At 38.4% G+C, this 17,137-nt stretch overlaps 2 protein-coding genes across 3 annotated transcripts; both read right to left on the bottom strand.

Moving 5' to 3' along the window:
- Positions 1–402: 402 nt before the first annotated feature.
- On the bottom strand, positions 403–5,250 carry LOC103465239 (wiskott-Aldrich syndrome protein). The gene is made up of 9 exons (XM_008409877.2): positions 5,098–5,250; positions 3,345–3,491; positions 2,994–3,080; positions 1,848–1,923; positions 1,629–1,704; positions 1,481–1,550; positions 1,230–1,383; positions 911–1,098; positions 403–776 (listed from the first exon to the last, which is right to left on the bottom strand). Exons 1-9 carry the CDS (start codon positions 5,194–5,196, stop codon positions 666–668), a joined length of 1,008 nt encoding a protein of 335 aa, XP_008408099.1. The 5' UTR covers positions 5,197–5,250; the 3' UTR covers positions 403–665.
- A 1,400-nt stretch (positions 5,251–6,650) lies between these two features.
- Positions 6,651–14,632, bottom strand: LOC103465238 (MAP kinase-activated protein kinase 2-like). 2 transcript variants are annotated; one of them, XM_008409874.2, is made up of 10 exons: positions 13,837–14,103; positions 11,994–12,133; positions 9,462–9,526; positions 9,300–9,379; positions 8,664–8,790; positions 8,456–8,531; positions 8,061–8,185; positions 7,320–7,405; positions 7,154–7,234; positions 6,651–7,042 (listed from the first exon to the last, which is right to left on the bottom strand). In XM_008409874.2, exons 1-10 carry the CDS (start codon positions 14,101–14,103, stop codon positions 6,803–6,805), a joined length of 1,287 nt encoding a protein of 428 aa, XP_008408096.1. In that variant the 3' UTR covers positions 6,651–6,802. The 2 variants fall into 2 exon arrangements, with proteins under 2 accessions (XP_008408096.1, XP_008408097.1); XM_008409875.2 differs by having other exon boundaries at positions 6,884–7,042; positions 7,349–7,405; positions 13,837–14,632.
- Positions 14,633–17,137: the final 2,505 nt, after the last annotated feature.

Raw genomic sequence — 17,137 nt, 5'->3', positions numbered from 1 at the left:
TAATGGCTTGTATTTTTATGTGCATTGTAATAAAAACATCAAACAACTAAAACAACTTCAAGTTAACTACCACTGTCTCGCATTTCCCATGTAAATATGTTATGGCTTCTCTGTAAATAACCCCCAAATGCAAAAAAAATGATTAAGTTTTATCAGCAAAACATCACAGAAAATCTTGGACTTTTCTATGTTTATTGTGAGAAAGTGAAATACGAGTGTTCAATTCTTCACAGGTAAATGTGTGACCGTCACAATTCATTATGTTTGGAAACATTACAAACACTGACGTTAATTAAACAGTTTATAGAGAGACTCCATGGATCTTGTTCCAATTAACTGAAGAAGTAGTCAGTTTTGAAAGCTATTTTTAAAACCCCCGCCATAAACAGGAATCCAACAGGCATCATTTCTGCATGTTTTTATTTGAAAGCTTCTCTGGAAACTTGCTGGTGATCTTTAAGTTTAAAGACATTTAAGTTTACTGAGTTGCAGGTGATCATCACTTTCACTTCAAGTCTGTTACCTCCAGAACTTTCTGGCTGCTGCATTAATGACTTTGGAGAACAACAAAAATCATATATTGCAAAACTCGCGTATCTTAATGCATCTGCTGCTCCACCGTCTACTTGTCTTCCTCAATGTTTTTCTTTTTTCTTCCTTGAGTCCTAATCTTGAAATTGTCTTGAGGTTTGCCGGAGCATCTGCTTTTGACTGAATACTTCTCTAAGTGCTTTCAAGATGAGATCGCTTTTTTGTAGTTCTGCTGGCGAGCCCACCTAAAAACACAAAACAGTTGGATTAGTCCTTTAGTTTTAAAAATACAAAACGCAGACAGACAGACAGACAGACAGACAGACAGACAGACAGACAGACAGACAGACAGACAGACAGAGACTTGAGCTTGTCTTACATCTTTAAAACTGGCACTTCTTCTTAATATTCCAGGTCCGGGAGCAGCAGGACTGTCACCTGTTCCGGTTGTGTTATCTGTTGTCTGCTCAGCGTTTTGGGCTGAGGGCACCGGTGGTAGGGGTCCTTTCTGCAAAGCCAGGGAAATGGACGCCCCTGCAGATCTCGGTAAAGTCTGTGAAACTGTGCCTATCAAATGTACCAGAGAAGTCACTCAGGCTTATTCAATTGTTGATCATTTTAAATGAAAAAGCTAGTAACTGAGAGAAAATGCGTTGTTTCTAAAAAAAATTTTAAAAATCCTTTTGAGAGAAACATACTTTTCTTCTTCAGCTCTTTTTGCACAGCTTTCAGTCCTCCAAATTGGTTAATGATGCAGTCGACAACTTCAGCAACGTCTTTGTTTTTAAGGTCTTCCTCGCTCAGCCTTGCCTCCATCAACAGTTTCTTCATATCAGGATCCAGACCTGAGAACTACCATCAGAAAACGGAGGGAAGATGTTACAGTATTTCTACAGTGCTGCTACAGTTTAACTAACACATTATGTTCGCTACACACAAGCTGGCTCACCAAAGTTGGAGAGGCTGGAACCGGTGGGAAGCAACTTGGCTCTTCGTACAAACTATCCTCATTTTCTTCCCTACAAAACACAAGCAGGGTATAAACTGCCTTTCCAAAGGGTTTCTCAGTCTTCTCCTTAAAATGCGTTCGTTCTTACTTCAAATCAAGTGGCTTGCTTGTTGAGATGATCTTTTCTTCAGTTTTTGTCTTCCCAATCATGGCTGTCATCTTTTCTGCAAAAAGAAACACGTAGCAGGAGATTAACCAGGAATATCAGTCTCTAACAGATTCTCTTTTAATATGCTATGCTATGAAGAGGACCAAACGCATTTCATGTGACAGGAGGACCGACAATTGATCTGCTCCTTGTTCTAACCTTGAACATCCTCCACTGCAGACTGAAACTCCTCGGCCTCGGACTCGTTTGCAAAGTTGAGGCCGACCTGGCGGACCTGCAGGGAAGGAACAAATGATCCTATGGTGAATTAGAAAAGTATTTGTTTCTCATTCTTTTCTTTTTGTTCCAAATTGGAGCCATCAACTGTAATGTATCATGCTGGGATTTTTATAGACCGACACCAGTGGGACATGATGTTTTTCTGTTTTATTACTAAAAGTGTGGAAAGTTTGGTGTGCAGACGCCTTTAATGTGATCCCAATAAACAAAATCTAGCGCAACAAATTTCTAATATAGTGGTCATCTCTAATAGAAATGATATTGATCTTGATATTTAATCTAAGAATAAACTTTTCTGTTCTTTAAAAGCCCCAGAGGTTTTTTTTAGAGAACATTAGCGAACAAACGGCATCACGGAGACCAATAAACAAAACAGACTGGTCAGGGGTAAAGTTGTGGAAAAGTTTAAAGGAGCGTTAGGTTGAGGAAGAGCGTAGGAGTGGGGAAAAGGAAAGCTGATGTTGAAAGAAACGCTTAAAAAGTTCTGTTCAAATTTAACAAAAGCCATATAGGTGATACAAAAAATATGTAGAATATGCTCTGATCAGATGAGATTAAGTTTAAACTTTTTTCCCCAACATGCTCAACACCATGTGTGGAAGAAAACTAACACTGCACACTATCTCAAACGTCGCATTACCACTGACGTACGGTGGTGGCAGCATCATGCTTTGCCGATGCTCTTCTTCATGGGAAAATGACGGGAGCTACAATTGAATAGCTAACATCAAATCATGATACTGTATTTGAATGGCATAGTCAAAGTCTAAAGTGACAAACCTGTGACAATATCTGAAATTGTGACGTGTACAGACATTCTCCGTCCAATTTGAGGTCAGACTTAAAAATTGAACTCAAAATTCAGTCTCCAAAAGTGCAAAACTGTGATTTAAAAAAAAATTTCTCCATGAATTATTAACAAAGGAATGGGGATTAAATACCCAAACATAAGTTAAAGTTTATGTGACAAAAATGTGAAGAAGTTTAAATGGTATGAGTGCTTTTGCAAAACACCGCATGGGACACGCGAACACACTGACAAGCTATTCAAACAAGACGACTTACTTCTCCAGGGAAAGTATGGAAGTATGCTCGACTCGCAGCGTATTTGAAAGGAATGTACAGTTCCTGCTCCCACAGTAACTTGGCACGCTGTAGTAAAGGGAGGGACAAAGCAAAAAGAAGAAGTGCTAGTAAACTGTGTGTTGTACGTGCAGCAGAGCAGATGCACCAGTTTAAACAGCGGTCATTGTTTGTAGAGGAAACTGCAGATTAGAGGAAGCTGACCCGTACGTGCAGCTCTGCCTGAATACAGAAAACCAACAAAAATGGCTGCCACTTTACAGAGGGGGGGAAACTGTATGTTTCTGCATGTGTGAGTGGGAGGAGCAACAAGCTCTGTCTTGTTCTTCTCACCTTGACGCAGTAGAGACGCAGGAAGAAGGACTGCAGAGACGTGTCCTCGACGAGGCAGACCACACCGCAGTCCACACGATGCCAGCTCCGGCTCTCACCCTCAGAATCACTGGCCTGGAGTATCTGGGCTACCGTAGTTTTGACCAACTAGGATACATTTTACCCAGGCAAACATATATTACATATGCTGTATTTGACTTTTGCGCCAATATTTATTGCATCTCCAGGAAAGATGCGCAAAAAGCAAAGAGAACAATGATTACTTTGTATTGCAGCTGCATAAACTCTCTCTCTCTCTCTTTCTCTCTATGTCTTTTTATTGTTTTTACCTTCCTTGTCATGATGCTCACTGTGTTTATTGACTAAACAAACATGGGTCCATGTCTGAGCTGCCACAGTTTGAGTTGTTTAAACCTTTTTTAATTACTGGTTTGTCTGTAAATATGGTCAAGTTTAGGTGTGCAGTCATTTTCTTTCAACTATTTCCTGAATTATGTAGACCATTGGTCACATTACCTGAATGATGTTCTCTTGTATTTCCGATTTGAAGAGTGGCTACAGAAAATATCCCTCTTGACTGAGTCACTATGTTTTACATTTATCGAATTTTAAAATATCTTCATTATATTTTGTTTGAAGGTGTGGCCAAGGCTGGAACTGGTGACTTTATGAAAATATGTGACTTTATGGGTTTCAAATCTACATTCGTGCACAAATATTCAGTCGGACTCATATAACTTTGTTAAAGGGAGAGTCCCAGATTGAGTTTATGCATACACATTTAATCCATGCTGTGAAAAACAAAACTAGGAAAAAAAAATTGGAAACATTTTCATCACAAATCCCATGAGTCATAAAAACATGATATAAGAGAACTGTCTGTCTGTCAGTCTATCAGTCTGCAAATAATCGCCCCAAAGTCTGTTTTACTAACTGCTGCTAATTTGCTTTCATTGTTTTTTCCTAGATAGTTCAGTTTTTTTTTTTTTTTTTTTTGCTTTTTCATTCATGGTAGTCACTCAGAAAAACCTCTCTGAACGACTTCCTGGTTCAGTTTTAGAGTTTCAGAGCAGACGGGTTTCCCTTCAGAGGACCAATGACGTCTTGGTACTGATCCAGAATCATCCATTTTAATCATTTCATAGCTTATTGCTTTCCTTATTGAAAGTAAAGTCTAATGAAATTTGTAATAAAACAAACATCATTATTTTACAGAGGAGGGATTTAATGATTTTTAAGTGGACACTGGACACATGCAGCATGTTTTAAATGTGGTGTGCATTAATAATTACCACTAAGAAATCGTGAGTTTATTTCGCTGATTTCATAAGACCATAAAAGTTGGTACCCAACATTACATAAGGTAATGTGAGGGATCAAAATCTAATTAGAGGTAGAGATGTTTTTATTTATAGCTGTGGAGGAAACAAAAAGGATTCAATAATTTGTCTCAAAGTTGATCTAAGTTTCAGTGGCTTTGGTCATTCTATCGGTGTCGCCAACTAAAAAGGGTGGTCAGACGGGGGCCGCTGGCCGACCGGAGAAACATCGGCTACCAGGAAAACTAAAGCCATTCACCCTGCAGATACTCCTGATGGAAGCAGCTGATAACATAGAAACTGTCATTGCTATAGGAATCATACTTATATAAGAGCAAAAATGAACCACATAAATAACGTTTTTGTTCTGTGTTAAATGTTTCAGCCATATTTGGCTCATTTGGTTCTGTAAAGTTGCCATATACTGGACTGACCTTGCAGTGCGGTTCCAGCAGACGAACGAGGATGCCTTTCTCACGGATCGTCAGCAGGTCGCTCATTATATGAGACTGGAGGATGTGACTGAGCGCCATGGTCTCCTGCTCAGCTCAGCTGCCTCGAGCTTCTCCTTGCGTCCTTTCTAAATGTGTCCATTGAGTCCTTTCTGATCTTCATACCTGCTCTGGATGTCCTCACTTCCCGTGAAACGAGCATTTATGCAAAGTTATGGACAGTGTGTGAACAGAGCACCTTTTTGAATAGGCAAATCTGTTTATGTGCTGTAGCTGCCAGAGAGCCACCAGGAAAGAGTTCAGCCAGTTCAGAAATGTCCTCATAGAGCTGCAATCATTACTGATTTAGCCCAAGCAAATGTTTGAAACCGGTGTTGCATTTCAATTTGGGTATCCAAATATGAACCACAGTTGTACTTTAAAAACTGTTAAATTACAAGAATTACATTTGGATGAAGTTTATTTATATGTCCTTTTTGCAGGGCTTTAACTCACATTTGGATCAAAGCATTTGTTTGTCCTGATGGCACCTAATTGTTTTCAGCCTCTAAGAAGTTTTCTTTGAGTATTGGCACTTATTTAACCCCATCCACCGTCCCATTGAGTCTACCCAGCTTCTTTGTCCCTGTTGAAAAACAACATTCCCACAGCATAATGCTGCCACTGTCCTCCAGATGAAAAACACATCCAGCATAGGAAATTAATTTGTGAACGATAATTTTGATCCATCTAACCTTCCCAGACCAGGAAGCTCCATCCTGAGATTCTCTACAGCAGCATGACTGCAACAGGAATGTCTTCTAAGGATTGGATGTGGCAACATGTATTAATAAAAATATTCATTGATAAACTGTTAGAGTATTAATAACATGCTGGGTCCGTAACCTCAAGGAGCACCTTGTAAAGCGTGTAATTTGGCAGGATACTGACAAAAACTGCTTTGATTCCATTGATAAAGTAATATCTAAACACACAAGTATTATCTTGAAGGTTCTAATTATGTGGCCCCTTTAAACTCTGGAGGGCCACATACATAGTTATGTTATATACAGCTTTGAAAAAACATGAAGAGTTCACTGCTCTGAACCACATTGAAAACCTCTTGGTTATCCCACCAAATATAGATTTCTGAACTCTTCCTGAATTAAAACATTAGTTTTGTTGTTCCTAAATGAACACAAACTTGTTTTCTTTGCATTACTTGAGGTCTGAGAGCTCTGCATCTTTTTCGTTATTTTGACCATTTCTCATTTTCTGCAAATAAATACAAAATTTTTGATTTGAAGTTCAGAGACATGTTCTCAGTAGTTCACAGAATAAAACAACAATGTTCATTTTCCTCAAACATTTACCTAAAATAAGTAAAATCAGAGAAACTTATCATTTTGCAGTGGCGTCTTCATTTTGTCCAGAGCTATGAACCATTACATTTCATAAACGCCATTTATCTTTTCTTTTTTACTTTCATTTGCACAATTTCTTTTTTGTTTCTATTAGGGAGTAGGTAGTAGTAGAAAAAGTGACAGAAAAATGTGTTAAACAAAATTTATTTTTGTGCTTCAGATCTAAAATTATTCAAATACAAATGTGATTTTTCCCCCCCTACTAATGAGTAACGAAACACAAACAATAAAGACACAAAGTAAATGATATGTGGAGGGAGTATTGCGTACAGCTTGGTTTTATACTAATTTTGCCCAGAAATCGTTTTTCCATGCTCTTCATTAAAGGCCACCTCTCTCTGACTGATGCACCCCACGCCTCCGTCCCTGCTGCCCCTGTCTGCGCCCTCTGAATGGCCTGTAGCGCCACCTGCTGGCCTATTCCGTCTCTTGTTTAGCAGAGGGTTGTTGGACGTGTCCAAGTCCTTAATCTTCACCTGGTCGTAGTCCACACGCATGGTGGCCAGAGCGCTGGTCATTCCCTCCTGCAGGAACAGGTTGAGATATAAATATGATCTGGTATGTGTCTGCCACCTGGTGGCAACTTTCTAAAAATACACACACACAAGACTACAGGCAGCTGGACAGAGCATCACCTTCACATCGTCCCACAGCTCCATGTCTTCTGTCAAAACCCGAGACGTGTGCAGAGGTGTTTGTGGGACCACCATCGACTGCTGTTGGGTCAGAGCATCAACATCACACACAGAACAGACTATTATTATGATTTAGAGACAGAGAGAAAGCAAAGTATGAGCTTACACTGATCCAGGGATGGTTCATGAACTGACCGATGGTCATCCTCTCACTGGGGTCTGTCTTCAGCAGCTGAACAATCAGCTGTTTGGCTGCAGGTACAGAAGCAAACAGCTCTTATTGTAATGTGCTTTTATGAAAATGCAATTAAGATGCTACAATTCATTGAATTCAAGCAAGATATCGGTTACTTCCAAAATCAGAGAAAGCATTATGTTCCCTAAACATGCAGCCCGATTTTCTGTTCTGTGCAAAGATTTTTTATTCTTTACTAAATGTCTTTATATGTTGCTGCTAATAAACTCTTGACTTCTCAACTCCTTCAGTTTAGTCAACTAAACGTTATATTTGATGTTGTGCATTGTATTATTACCATCCTGTCACAAAGACATTCTCATTCCTTCTTAGATACTTTTTTAATTTTTCTTTTAAAGGTCGACCAAACACTGTTTAATCTGTTATGCTTAGCAGATGATACTGGCATGGAAATGGACAGAAAATAAACAAAAATAAAGAAGATTTCAAGGAAAGACTCAGCAAGTGTTGATCCACTAAAAAACTTAACTTTGAGGCTTTTTGCAGGTTGAATACCTCTTCTAGATTTAAGTGCATAAAATCTAAAATAAACAGTTTAATAATTTTAACTGTGTTGTGTTAACTCAGGCTGTTCTTGTGATTCAAATAAATAAAATATATGTCATTTACTCATTTAACTTGTGTGATGTAGAAAATGGTAAAAATGCTGACCTTCCTCAGAAACGTCGACCCACTCAGGGTTGGGAAACTCATACTGGCCCAGTCTGATCCTCTGTTTCATACCTGGAGAGATGGCCTGGCCTGTGTTGGAGTAGAACGGGGGAAATCCACAGAGTCTGCAAAACAAACAAACAAAAAAATCAACAGATGAGGGGACGAAAGATGTCAGAAAAAAAATTGTAAATTAAAATTAAGAAGAAAATACTGGAAAGAACAGGAAATAAGAAAAAAATAAACAATGAAAAGGAAAAGAGAAAGAAAAAAGTGAGAGACAAATTTTGAAAAATTAAAACATGAGAACATTTTTTTTCTTTGTTTCAGCAGCTGAGTAGCAGATCTACGTAATAAACGAAGCTGAATGAGGTCGAGACATACATGATACTCACAGGATGTACATGATGACCCCCAGAGACCACATGTCACATGACTTGTCGTATTTCTCCGGCCCGAGCACTTCAGGCGCTGCGAGGAAGAAACAAAACAAATCAGTAACGAGCAAAGAAAGACGCTCCAAAGTGACGCAACATGAAAAGTTGACATCAATCAGTCATATAACGGCTGACAGCAGCTTCAAGCGATGGTTCAAGCTCTCACCAACATAATACGGGGTGTAACACGGGGTTTGGAGGGAATTGTGCATTTTAGTCTCCTTTGCGAAGCCAAAATCGGTCAGTTTTAACGTAGCGTTGCTGTCCTTTGTCGTGTAGAGCAGGTTCTCGGGCTGCAAGAGTAAAAAAAGAAAAGTAAAATATGAATCCTCCTTTATGCTCTACTAAGGCTGGACAATAAATCGATACCAATACACATGATGTTCAATATCAATATATAATATGTCTGATCTATAATTTTACTAAACTACGATCCAAAGCCGCACAGCATTCTGGGTGATGTAGGCAGAGGAAAAAGCTTTATCAGCTCAACCTCTCGTAGCCAGCTAAGCTAGGTGGGTGGCATCAACTAACTCACTCACTCTTTGGTTACCTAGCAACAATCTGCTGAGTAACACGCACTGCAGCAGTTTAAGGTTTTGCAAACGTGCCTCGTAACTGCTTTAAAAAAAATAAAGCAATGACATGGAGTGAAAACTGTAAGACAGGAAAGATCACGTCACTAGGTTGGCCATATTTCATATATTTAAAACAAAAAGGTAATCGATAATTATTGATATCGACTGATATAAAATCCTTATATCATGATTTTTCAGCCACGTCGGTCGTCCAGCAGTGATACCTTCACGTCTCTGTGAGCGATGTCCACATGGTGGAGGTACTCTATGGCCGTGCCGATGTCGTGCATGATCTCCGACACCTCTGAGGGGACAAGTTCAACGTAAACACAGAGGCGAACCTGATGAGACGCGAATCAGGCGGCTGAACAGAAGAGCTGACCCACCTCTCTCAGTGAAGGCCTGGTCTCCTCTGACCTGGATGCGGCTGAACAGCTCCCCTCCCTCCATGCTGAGACAAGGTGGACAAAAGAGATGAGAACTGGGACAGAGTGGACGCTCTTGGCAAACGCTTACAGGACGGTTCTCCACAGCACATCGGAACAAAGCAAACCATTGTGCCTGGTCATTTAGTGTTTAGAGAAGGTCACTCTTCAGAGCAAAACCAAACTCAGTGCAGATCATAGCACATATTTAACACGATTTATGTAAAGAGGCAGAAATGCACTGCAAAAACACAAAATCTGACAAAGTAATTTTGGTCTCGTTTCAAGTGCAAATGTGACAGACAAAACTAACTTACAAGTAACTTTTCAGCAAAATCAGACATTGTTTTACGTCAATAATACTGATTAAAAATTACCAGTACCACAAGGAGATTATTTTACTTCCAGCAAGACATTTTTTCATGTCTTCAGTGAAAACCTCTGTCAATGTAACTAGTACTATTTCAACAACATTAAGAAATTATTGCCTTAACACAAGCTCCTATTTCATGCTGGAAAGTTACTTAGGTTGGCTTTGTCTTATTTCAAGTATACTGAGATATTTGCACAAAAAACTAGAATAAAACTACTTGTAAAGATTTTGTGTTTTTGCAGGGTAAAATGTAATATTTTACAAGTTATTTCCAAATTACCCCAGCTTCATTTGAATATATACTGCTCAAAAAAATAAAGGGAACACTTAAACAACACAATATAACTGCAAGTAAATCAAACTTCTGTGAAATCAAGCTGTCCACTTAGGAAGCAACACTGATTGACCCGACGAGGGTCCCCGTTGTCAATCAGTGTTGCTTCCTAAGTGGACAGTTTGATTTCACAGAAGTTTGATTTACTTGGAGTTATATTGTGTTGTTTAAGTGTTCCCTTTATTTTTTTGAGCAGTGTACTTCAGGGACATTTCCAGATTCAGTGTCAAAATCAGGTAAAACTTTTAAAAGGTGGCTGCAAATCTGTAGAACAGTCTAGTTTTGCAACTTAAAGACTGACTGACGCCTCCTACAGTCAATCATTTTAATTTCAGTAATTAAAACCCATTGGTTTTCAGTCACTTTTAATATTAGCTGAACATCTGACTTAAATTACTTTTCATTAAAAAAAAAACTAATTTAAATGTACTTATATAACATTTATAACTTTATAATGTTATAAAGTTATTTTATAAAGGTAATGACTTTGTAACATGATGTAAATCTCAAAAAAGCTGATTTTACATAACTCCACCCCTTTAAAGACAGAAAGAAAAAATAGGGAATTACTTTAATTTAATAGATTTTTTGAAAATTAACAGTTTTCACCGAGTTTAGAGCAACTTCAATGCAAAAAAAAAAAGAAGAAAAAAAAAAAGAAAAGTTCTGACTACCAGTATTAACACTGACGTATTTTCTGGCTCATCACTTTAGTGCAACAAAGATAGTGACGTCAGAAACCAGCAACCATTAAACTGAATTAAAATATGGTACAGCTAAAGTCTTGAAGTGACTTTGCAAACAGCAGGTTAGAGTGTAAACCCTCACAAACTTGGCAGCACCTCAGAAGGTTTTAAGCTACCGAGGAGGAGAGATTTGGGCGAGTCTGTCAACATCAGAGGATGTGTTTCACGTAAATATCAGCACTAATCGAAACGCAGACCAAAAACAGTCCAGGGGAGATTAAGAGTTCAGGGTAAACAGGATTCAGAGGATAAACGTTCAGGACAGCATAACAGTAACATTCCTTAAACCCAAACTGGGCCAAACCAGAACAAGCAGGTTTAATTTATAAAGAACTTTAAAAAAACAGCAGACACTGACAAAAGTGCTGATAATTGTGAATAAAATAATTAAAAAGAAAGAATTAAATATTTAAAAGTTTACAGTAAAGTATAAGCAAATGTAAAAAAAAAGAAAAAAAAGGAAAACGTGTTACATATAGACACGAAAAACCACATTAAAATAAAAACTTCTGGCTCACAGGAGATAGAAAGGTGGAAAAATAGATGTTGATCTAAGTCAGAGATCAAGTTGCTGTTTTTAACTTGAGAGCATATGTAAAAAAAAAAAAAAAAAAAAGAAAAGTGGAGCACACCAGAACAGGTTCTTCTTTTACACAACTACCAAAAAGCCATAAACAAATAAAAAGCAAGCAGTGTTGATTACGCCTCGTTGAATCATTTGGCATTTTTCTTGACTTGATTTCACCGTCCTTGTTGCCTGAAACAAAGACGGTGACTCCCAAAAACCTGAGTCCCAAAAACACTCAGGTTCAGACGTAACACGATGACAGGGCAAAGTAAATTGTCATTTATGGTTAGTTTTCTGCATTTTGATGTAACCATTGTTTGGGGGGGCCAATTTGAACGAAACCCCAGTTTTTAGCTGTGGAGTTTAAACAGATTAGGAGACTTCTTGTAGTCGCAGGTAGTTATTATCTGTTTGGCACCACGTGGTTAAAGCTGTTTGTGTCTGAATTTGTTCGATTGTCGGTGACACTCACCACTCCATCACAATGAGCAGACATTTCTTCCCCTGGTGCATGTTCTCGTACAGGCTGAGGATTCGCACGATGTGGGGGCCTCCCGACACTCGCCAGTGAAGCTCGACCTCGCGTCTGGCTTTAGGAGTGTCGTAGAGAATCTGACGAAACACCAAAAGCACATTTCTCGTGTTCATGCAAGACCAGAGTTATTGTTAGGTGATCTTCATCCAAAGCTGCAGCTTCACATTAAAAACGAATTGGTGCTGAAACGGAAACTTTTGAGGCTGCTATTCGGTAACATGATTCATTTATGAGGCGAAGGGCTGCAGCTCAGACCGTGACGTCTCTTCCTCTGCCCCCCCGGACGGATCCACGCTTCAGTCCTCGAGAAAATCACAAGTGCAATCTGAATCCTGGAGGAGCAAAGGATGTGAGAAAACGTTCAGCTTCAGCAGGAGGGGGGAGAGTCGGTCCAAGCCCACTCTGCATCAGCCTGCCAACGCATAACAAGCAGCGGAGGGGAAGTTTATCCCTGCCAGCAGAACGAGAGCTGAAAGTGTTTCCTGTCGTGAGGTGTTGCCCGTAAATTAGGTGCAAGAGCCGTCTGAGTAATAATGATGTGTTTAGAGGTATTCAGAGAAGTAGCTGTTGGAGTTTCAGTGACTGTTATGTCTGACAGCTGAAAGCGTTCAGCTGGAATAAATAACGTGACGTAACAGAAGATTTGAACAGGTCGCGTACAGCGAGTGGCAACGTTTGTCAGGAGAAAAGTTGAAGGCTAACGCAAGCAGGAACATTATTTACAGAAAAGGCCTCAGTGAAGAAAGAGGCACTTAAAAGCTTTTTTTTTTTTTTTTCTGTATATAGAAAAAAACGTAACACATCTTGTTTGGTATACTTTCACAAACATAGCAAGAAGAAACATTTAATTTTAGTTTTTTTTTTTTTTGAATGAATAAAGGCATTTTAAAGCGGTTTGTTAGTGTTGGATAAAAATGCAGCTCTCACTTTACTGCTAGTTTATTCTAAGAAAAAAAAACACAATTTGAAGGGAGAAAAGTTTCTTAAAAAGCAACAGCAACAAAAATAATCGAATAAATGAAATTTCAAAAGTTGTAAATGTTTGACTATATTTAATTTTTCAATTCTGTTGAAAATGATCTTCCTCTGACAAGATCTTTCACCTGCAACATCTGACGACCACTGAATGGAAATGAAAACTCAGTGTGCTCATTTCAAACCCAAACCTCTTTTAGTTCAGTCCAGGCCCAAGCCAGAAAAAACAACAACAACAAAATAAAATCACACTAATTAGGTGTTTTTTCTTTAACCAGCTGTTTTGAAGAGAGTGCTACTCATAAATGAGTCCTGACCAGGAATGCAGGAGCTCCCAACATTTCACCATACCTGCTTAGTCATAGCTTCAGACTTTCCAAAGAAAAACTCTTGGAAGAAGTCAGTGGAAGGCGCTCTTCCTGTTTATTGTTTAGAAAGCTCTGCTGCAACGCGCTGCTTGTTGATTAAATCTGAGCTCACTGCTGAACACTCACTGTGGAGTGGATGAGAGGAAAATTACTACTTTTGTTAAATGTCTATTATGCAATATCATCACAGAGCATATCATTGTCCAGGCAGCGAAAAAAAAAAAAAAAAGAGAGGAAAAAACAAAGCTGGAAGCGACACAGACAGCACATCACTGTCTGGGCAATCTACTAGATTACTGCTTAAAAATTATTGATGTAATAATTATATTTTAATTACAAGAAAGTTAGCTAATGTAGGATTTTAAAGCAGAAAAAAAATCGAGGGGAAATTCATTATTGATGGTTTTTAAGACAATTAACTTAAAGGAAATACAAACCTTCAGGGCGCATTTCTCCCCGGTTTTCTTACAGTAACACTCCAGCACTTTGCCATTGATTCCCAGACCAAGAACCTGAGATGTGATCTTATAGTCATCAGTCACCGCGTTTCTCTTAAACTCCGCTTTCGGGTAAGCAGGTGGCAGGAGCCCCACCGTGCAGCTGCTGCTGGTGCCCACACTGGAGGAGCCGCTGCTGCGGAGCGCCGTCCCGTGTTGCGCAGGGCTCGGAGTCCCCTCCTGCTCCTCCTCCTCTATATGGAGCATTTTCACTTAAAACCCGAACCGACTGAAGCTCACTGCCGTCTCCAACAGGAGCAATCCAGCGGCATTGTGATCCAACAAGAGGACTTTGGTATTTCCAGACTGTTTAGACTGCAAAAGCAAAAAAAAAAAAAAAAAAAAAAAAGCAAGAAAAAAAAAGAGGCAAATCTGAAAATAAGGCAAAAAGAGGTTCTTAGAAAAGGGCGGAGGTTTAAGCGGAACCGTTATGTTCGCAAAAAGTAAAGACAAGGCAACTTAAAACTTCATTTGAAACATTAAAAATGAGCATAAATAGTAATAAGAAATTGAGTTCCACCCCCCTATGCGGTCCTCATTACAGATCTCTGCCGCTTTCTGAGGGAACATCAACCTCTGTAACCCTTTACGTCAGCGCGGAAAGCTCAAGTTCAGTCACCATTCACAGATTTCTTAAAGGAACAGGCACGTAACGACGGACAACCAGCAGGGACGGAGAGAGCGCTGAGAACAATGCTGGTCATCGGCCGACCTCACGGCTGCTGAAACGGAAACTTGATCCCTGGAAAAAAATATCGCAGCCAATGGGAAAACACTAACTTATGGCAGGTCGTTGTTGCATATATTCAAACCACAGTGCTAAGCAGAGGCGTTGTTAGGATCCTGAAGGATTGGGGGCCGTAGCGTGGCTCAAAAATAGTAAGTCATGTTCTATTAAAATTTTCTGCAAACAATATTTGCCCTGTAGGCTGTTTTTTTATTTTATTTTTATTTTTACCAAGCAATTGTTAGAAGCCTCTTAGCTAAAATAGTATTTGATTTACGACTGATCAGAGAATGGTTTGATTAAAAACAAATACATTTTGATGATATCTTCAAAAATTTAGACTGATTTTGCTAATCTAGTCAGAAAAAATGCTTTCAAATGCTCAGGAACCGTGCTCACCCCATGTCTCTAATAAATATGATCTTCTCTTTATCTGGCTCAAGTTCCTGTTTAGATCTAATCAAAGTGTTACTGTCCACAGCTAGGTTCCTCATTTTCCACATTATTAACAAGATACATAAAAAAAATCTAACTATTTATTTTTTCAGGAGAAAATCTGAACTAGATCATATTTTACCAAGACAAAAAAAAGTAGCCTTGCCAAAGAAAAGTTAGGCGTTCATTGGAAGGAGATGAAAAAGTAATTTGCGTGTTTTAAGACTGTTTTTGTTCTAAAATGCTCTTTGTGTTTTATTCATCTTTTCTGACAGAAGAACTTCTCGCCGTTTCTGTAAACAATGACAGAAACGCTTCAGACCATCTTCATAAGTCAATCTGGATGAAATCTGATCATGTGGAGGAAGGATCTCAACTAAAGGAGAAAACGTTTTTCTCCTCCACCAGGCTCAGCCGCAAACCTCCGACTGATTCAAACACAAACCCTCATAATAACTTCATGACGACAAATCTGAGACACTTAGATAGTAATCACCTGTTGGCTTTCTGTGTAGAACTTTTGTGAAATTGTAAACCTGTTTAATTTAACATTAATAGTGACAAGTTTATGGAGAGGAGTTATTGTACAGAAATAAAATGTATTTTATTACCCCAAAGATGTCTGAGGGTCTTACTGGACGCTTTTAATGTAGTTTAAAGTGATCTGGACATAAATTAAAAAATAAAAAACATCCAGGTCCCTTTGCTGCTTTTAAAACATTTTTGCTCTGAGTAATATGCAACCTTAGTCAAATAAACTCTTTTCTTGGCTGGCTCGTGAAAATCAGCACACATCTAACTTCCTTTAATGACATGTTTTATTGTTGTTCCCTTTGTGAACACTGAGTTGCAGCGAAGGAACTTTGTGTAACGGCACTGAAACAGGAAGTTACACGTTGTTAATTAAAAGATCCCAGACTCTTAAAAAAACAACAACCCTAAATGACTCTTTGCATAAATGCTTCAGCTTCATTTGTCTTACCGGGTGCCAGTGACTGTAAAGTTGTTTTGTTAGTCCCTCCACCCAATAAACTCAAGTGAAAGGCTGGATTTTTCTAGGTTTTTTGGTCTTACTACAATCAAAAGATATGTGCGAGGACTGTGTAAGATGCAGATTTGCAAAATTCACTTCTTTCTAGTCAAAGCTGATATTTTAGATCAACCTTTCAGGTGTTTGAGCTTTTGCAGACAGAGAATGTTATTTATATATGTTATTATTAGGTATTGTGTCCTAGATATTCAAAACTAGACCCCAACCGAAAAACAAACAAAAGAAAAATCAAAGAATTCCAAGACGACAAAACTCATATTTTATTTATTTGTATAAATGTTAATAACTGTATTTGCAATTGCTCCTGTTTTAATATGACATTTAATGTAGAGAGGCGTAAGGAATATTTAAATATCTCTGTCCTTGATTTTTATTGCCATTGTAAATATACTAGTGCCTGAAACCACCTTCAAACAAGTCATACAGTAAATATAGCCCATCCTGAATTATAAATATCTGAATCTGTTTTTCATGTCAAATGTCTAGCTGAAAATGTCTTACTGGGATTTTAGACATCTGGAATGAAAGTTTTCCCATTAAGAACGCGGTAGTAAATATCAGCAGTTACTAATCTAGATAGGATAATGTACTTCAGATATATTGAGTTTAAAGTCATCTCAATAGAGAGGGAAAAAGTGATCAAATTTATCCTTGAAAAGTTGTTTGAGAATCTAGTTCAGTGATTTTATGATAATTTAGCTTTCCATATAATTATTGTTGGAGATGTCTGAGTTAAAGACAAGCATGAACATTTTTAACCTTTGCTTTCTCATTTTCAACCTGTTGAGGCATGAATATCAGGTGTTGCTCTGTGTAACTGCGTCTTCTATGTCTCTGTTTGGGTTCCTGCCAAAATACTTTTTCATAAAATTTTTTTAAAAAAAGCCAGTACTTTCTTACTAACTCATAAACTATTTATTGGTATAAGGCGGTTTTTGCTTAGACAGGAGAAAAACATCTCGTTTTATTCACGGTTCACCACAAGTAAATGGCTTTTAGATTACAACACTATGAGACACAAACAGCCA

Source organism: Poecilia reticulata, linkage group LG5 (assembly GCF_000633615.1).
Source record: "Poecilia reticulata strain Guanapo linkage group LG5, Guppy_female_1.0+MT, whole genome shotgun sequence".
NCBI lineage: Eukaryota > Metazoa > Chordata > Actinopteri > Cyprinodontiformes > Poeciliidae > Poecilia > Poecilia reticulata.
This window is presented reverse-complemented; position numbering and strand designations above follow the sequence as displayed.

Excerpts from the sequence above, each read along its gene's own strand:
- LOC103465239 (XM_008409877.2), bottom strand. The coding sequence starts at position 5,196 with ATGGCGCTCAGTCACATCCTCCAGTCTCATATAATGAGCGACCTGCTG. Across the intron at positions 1,384-1,480 it reads TTCCAGCCTCTCCAACTTTG|TTCTCAGGTCTGGATCCTGA; the intron begins GTGAGCCAGCTT and ends TTCTGATGGTAG. Across the intron at positions 1,099-1,229 it reads AAAAGAGCTGAAGAAGAAAA|GCACAGTTTCACAGACTTTA; the intron begins GTATGTTTCTCT and ends TACATTTGATAG.
- LOC103465238 (XM_008409874.2), bottom strand. The coding sequence starts at position 14,103 with ATGCTCCATATAGAGGAGGAGGAGCAGGAGGGGACTCCGAGCCCTGCG. Across the intron at positions 9,380-9,461 it reads CCAGGCCTTCACTGAGAGAG|AGGTGTCGGAGATCATGCAC; the intron begins GTGGGTCAGCTC and ends TTGTCCCCTCAG. Across the intron at positions 8,532-8,663 it reads TTACACCCCGTATTATGTTG|CGCCTGAAGTGCTCGGGCCG; the intron begins GTGAGAGCTTGA and ends TCTTCCTCGCAG.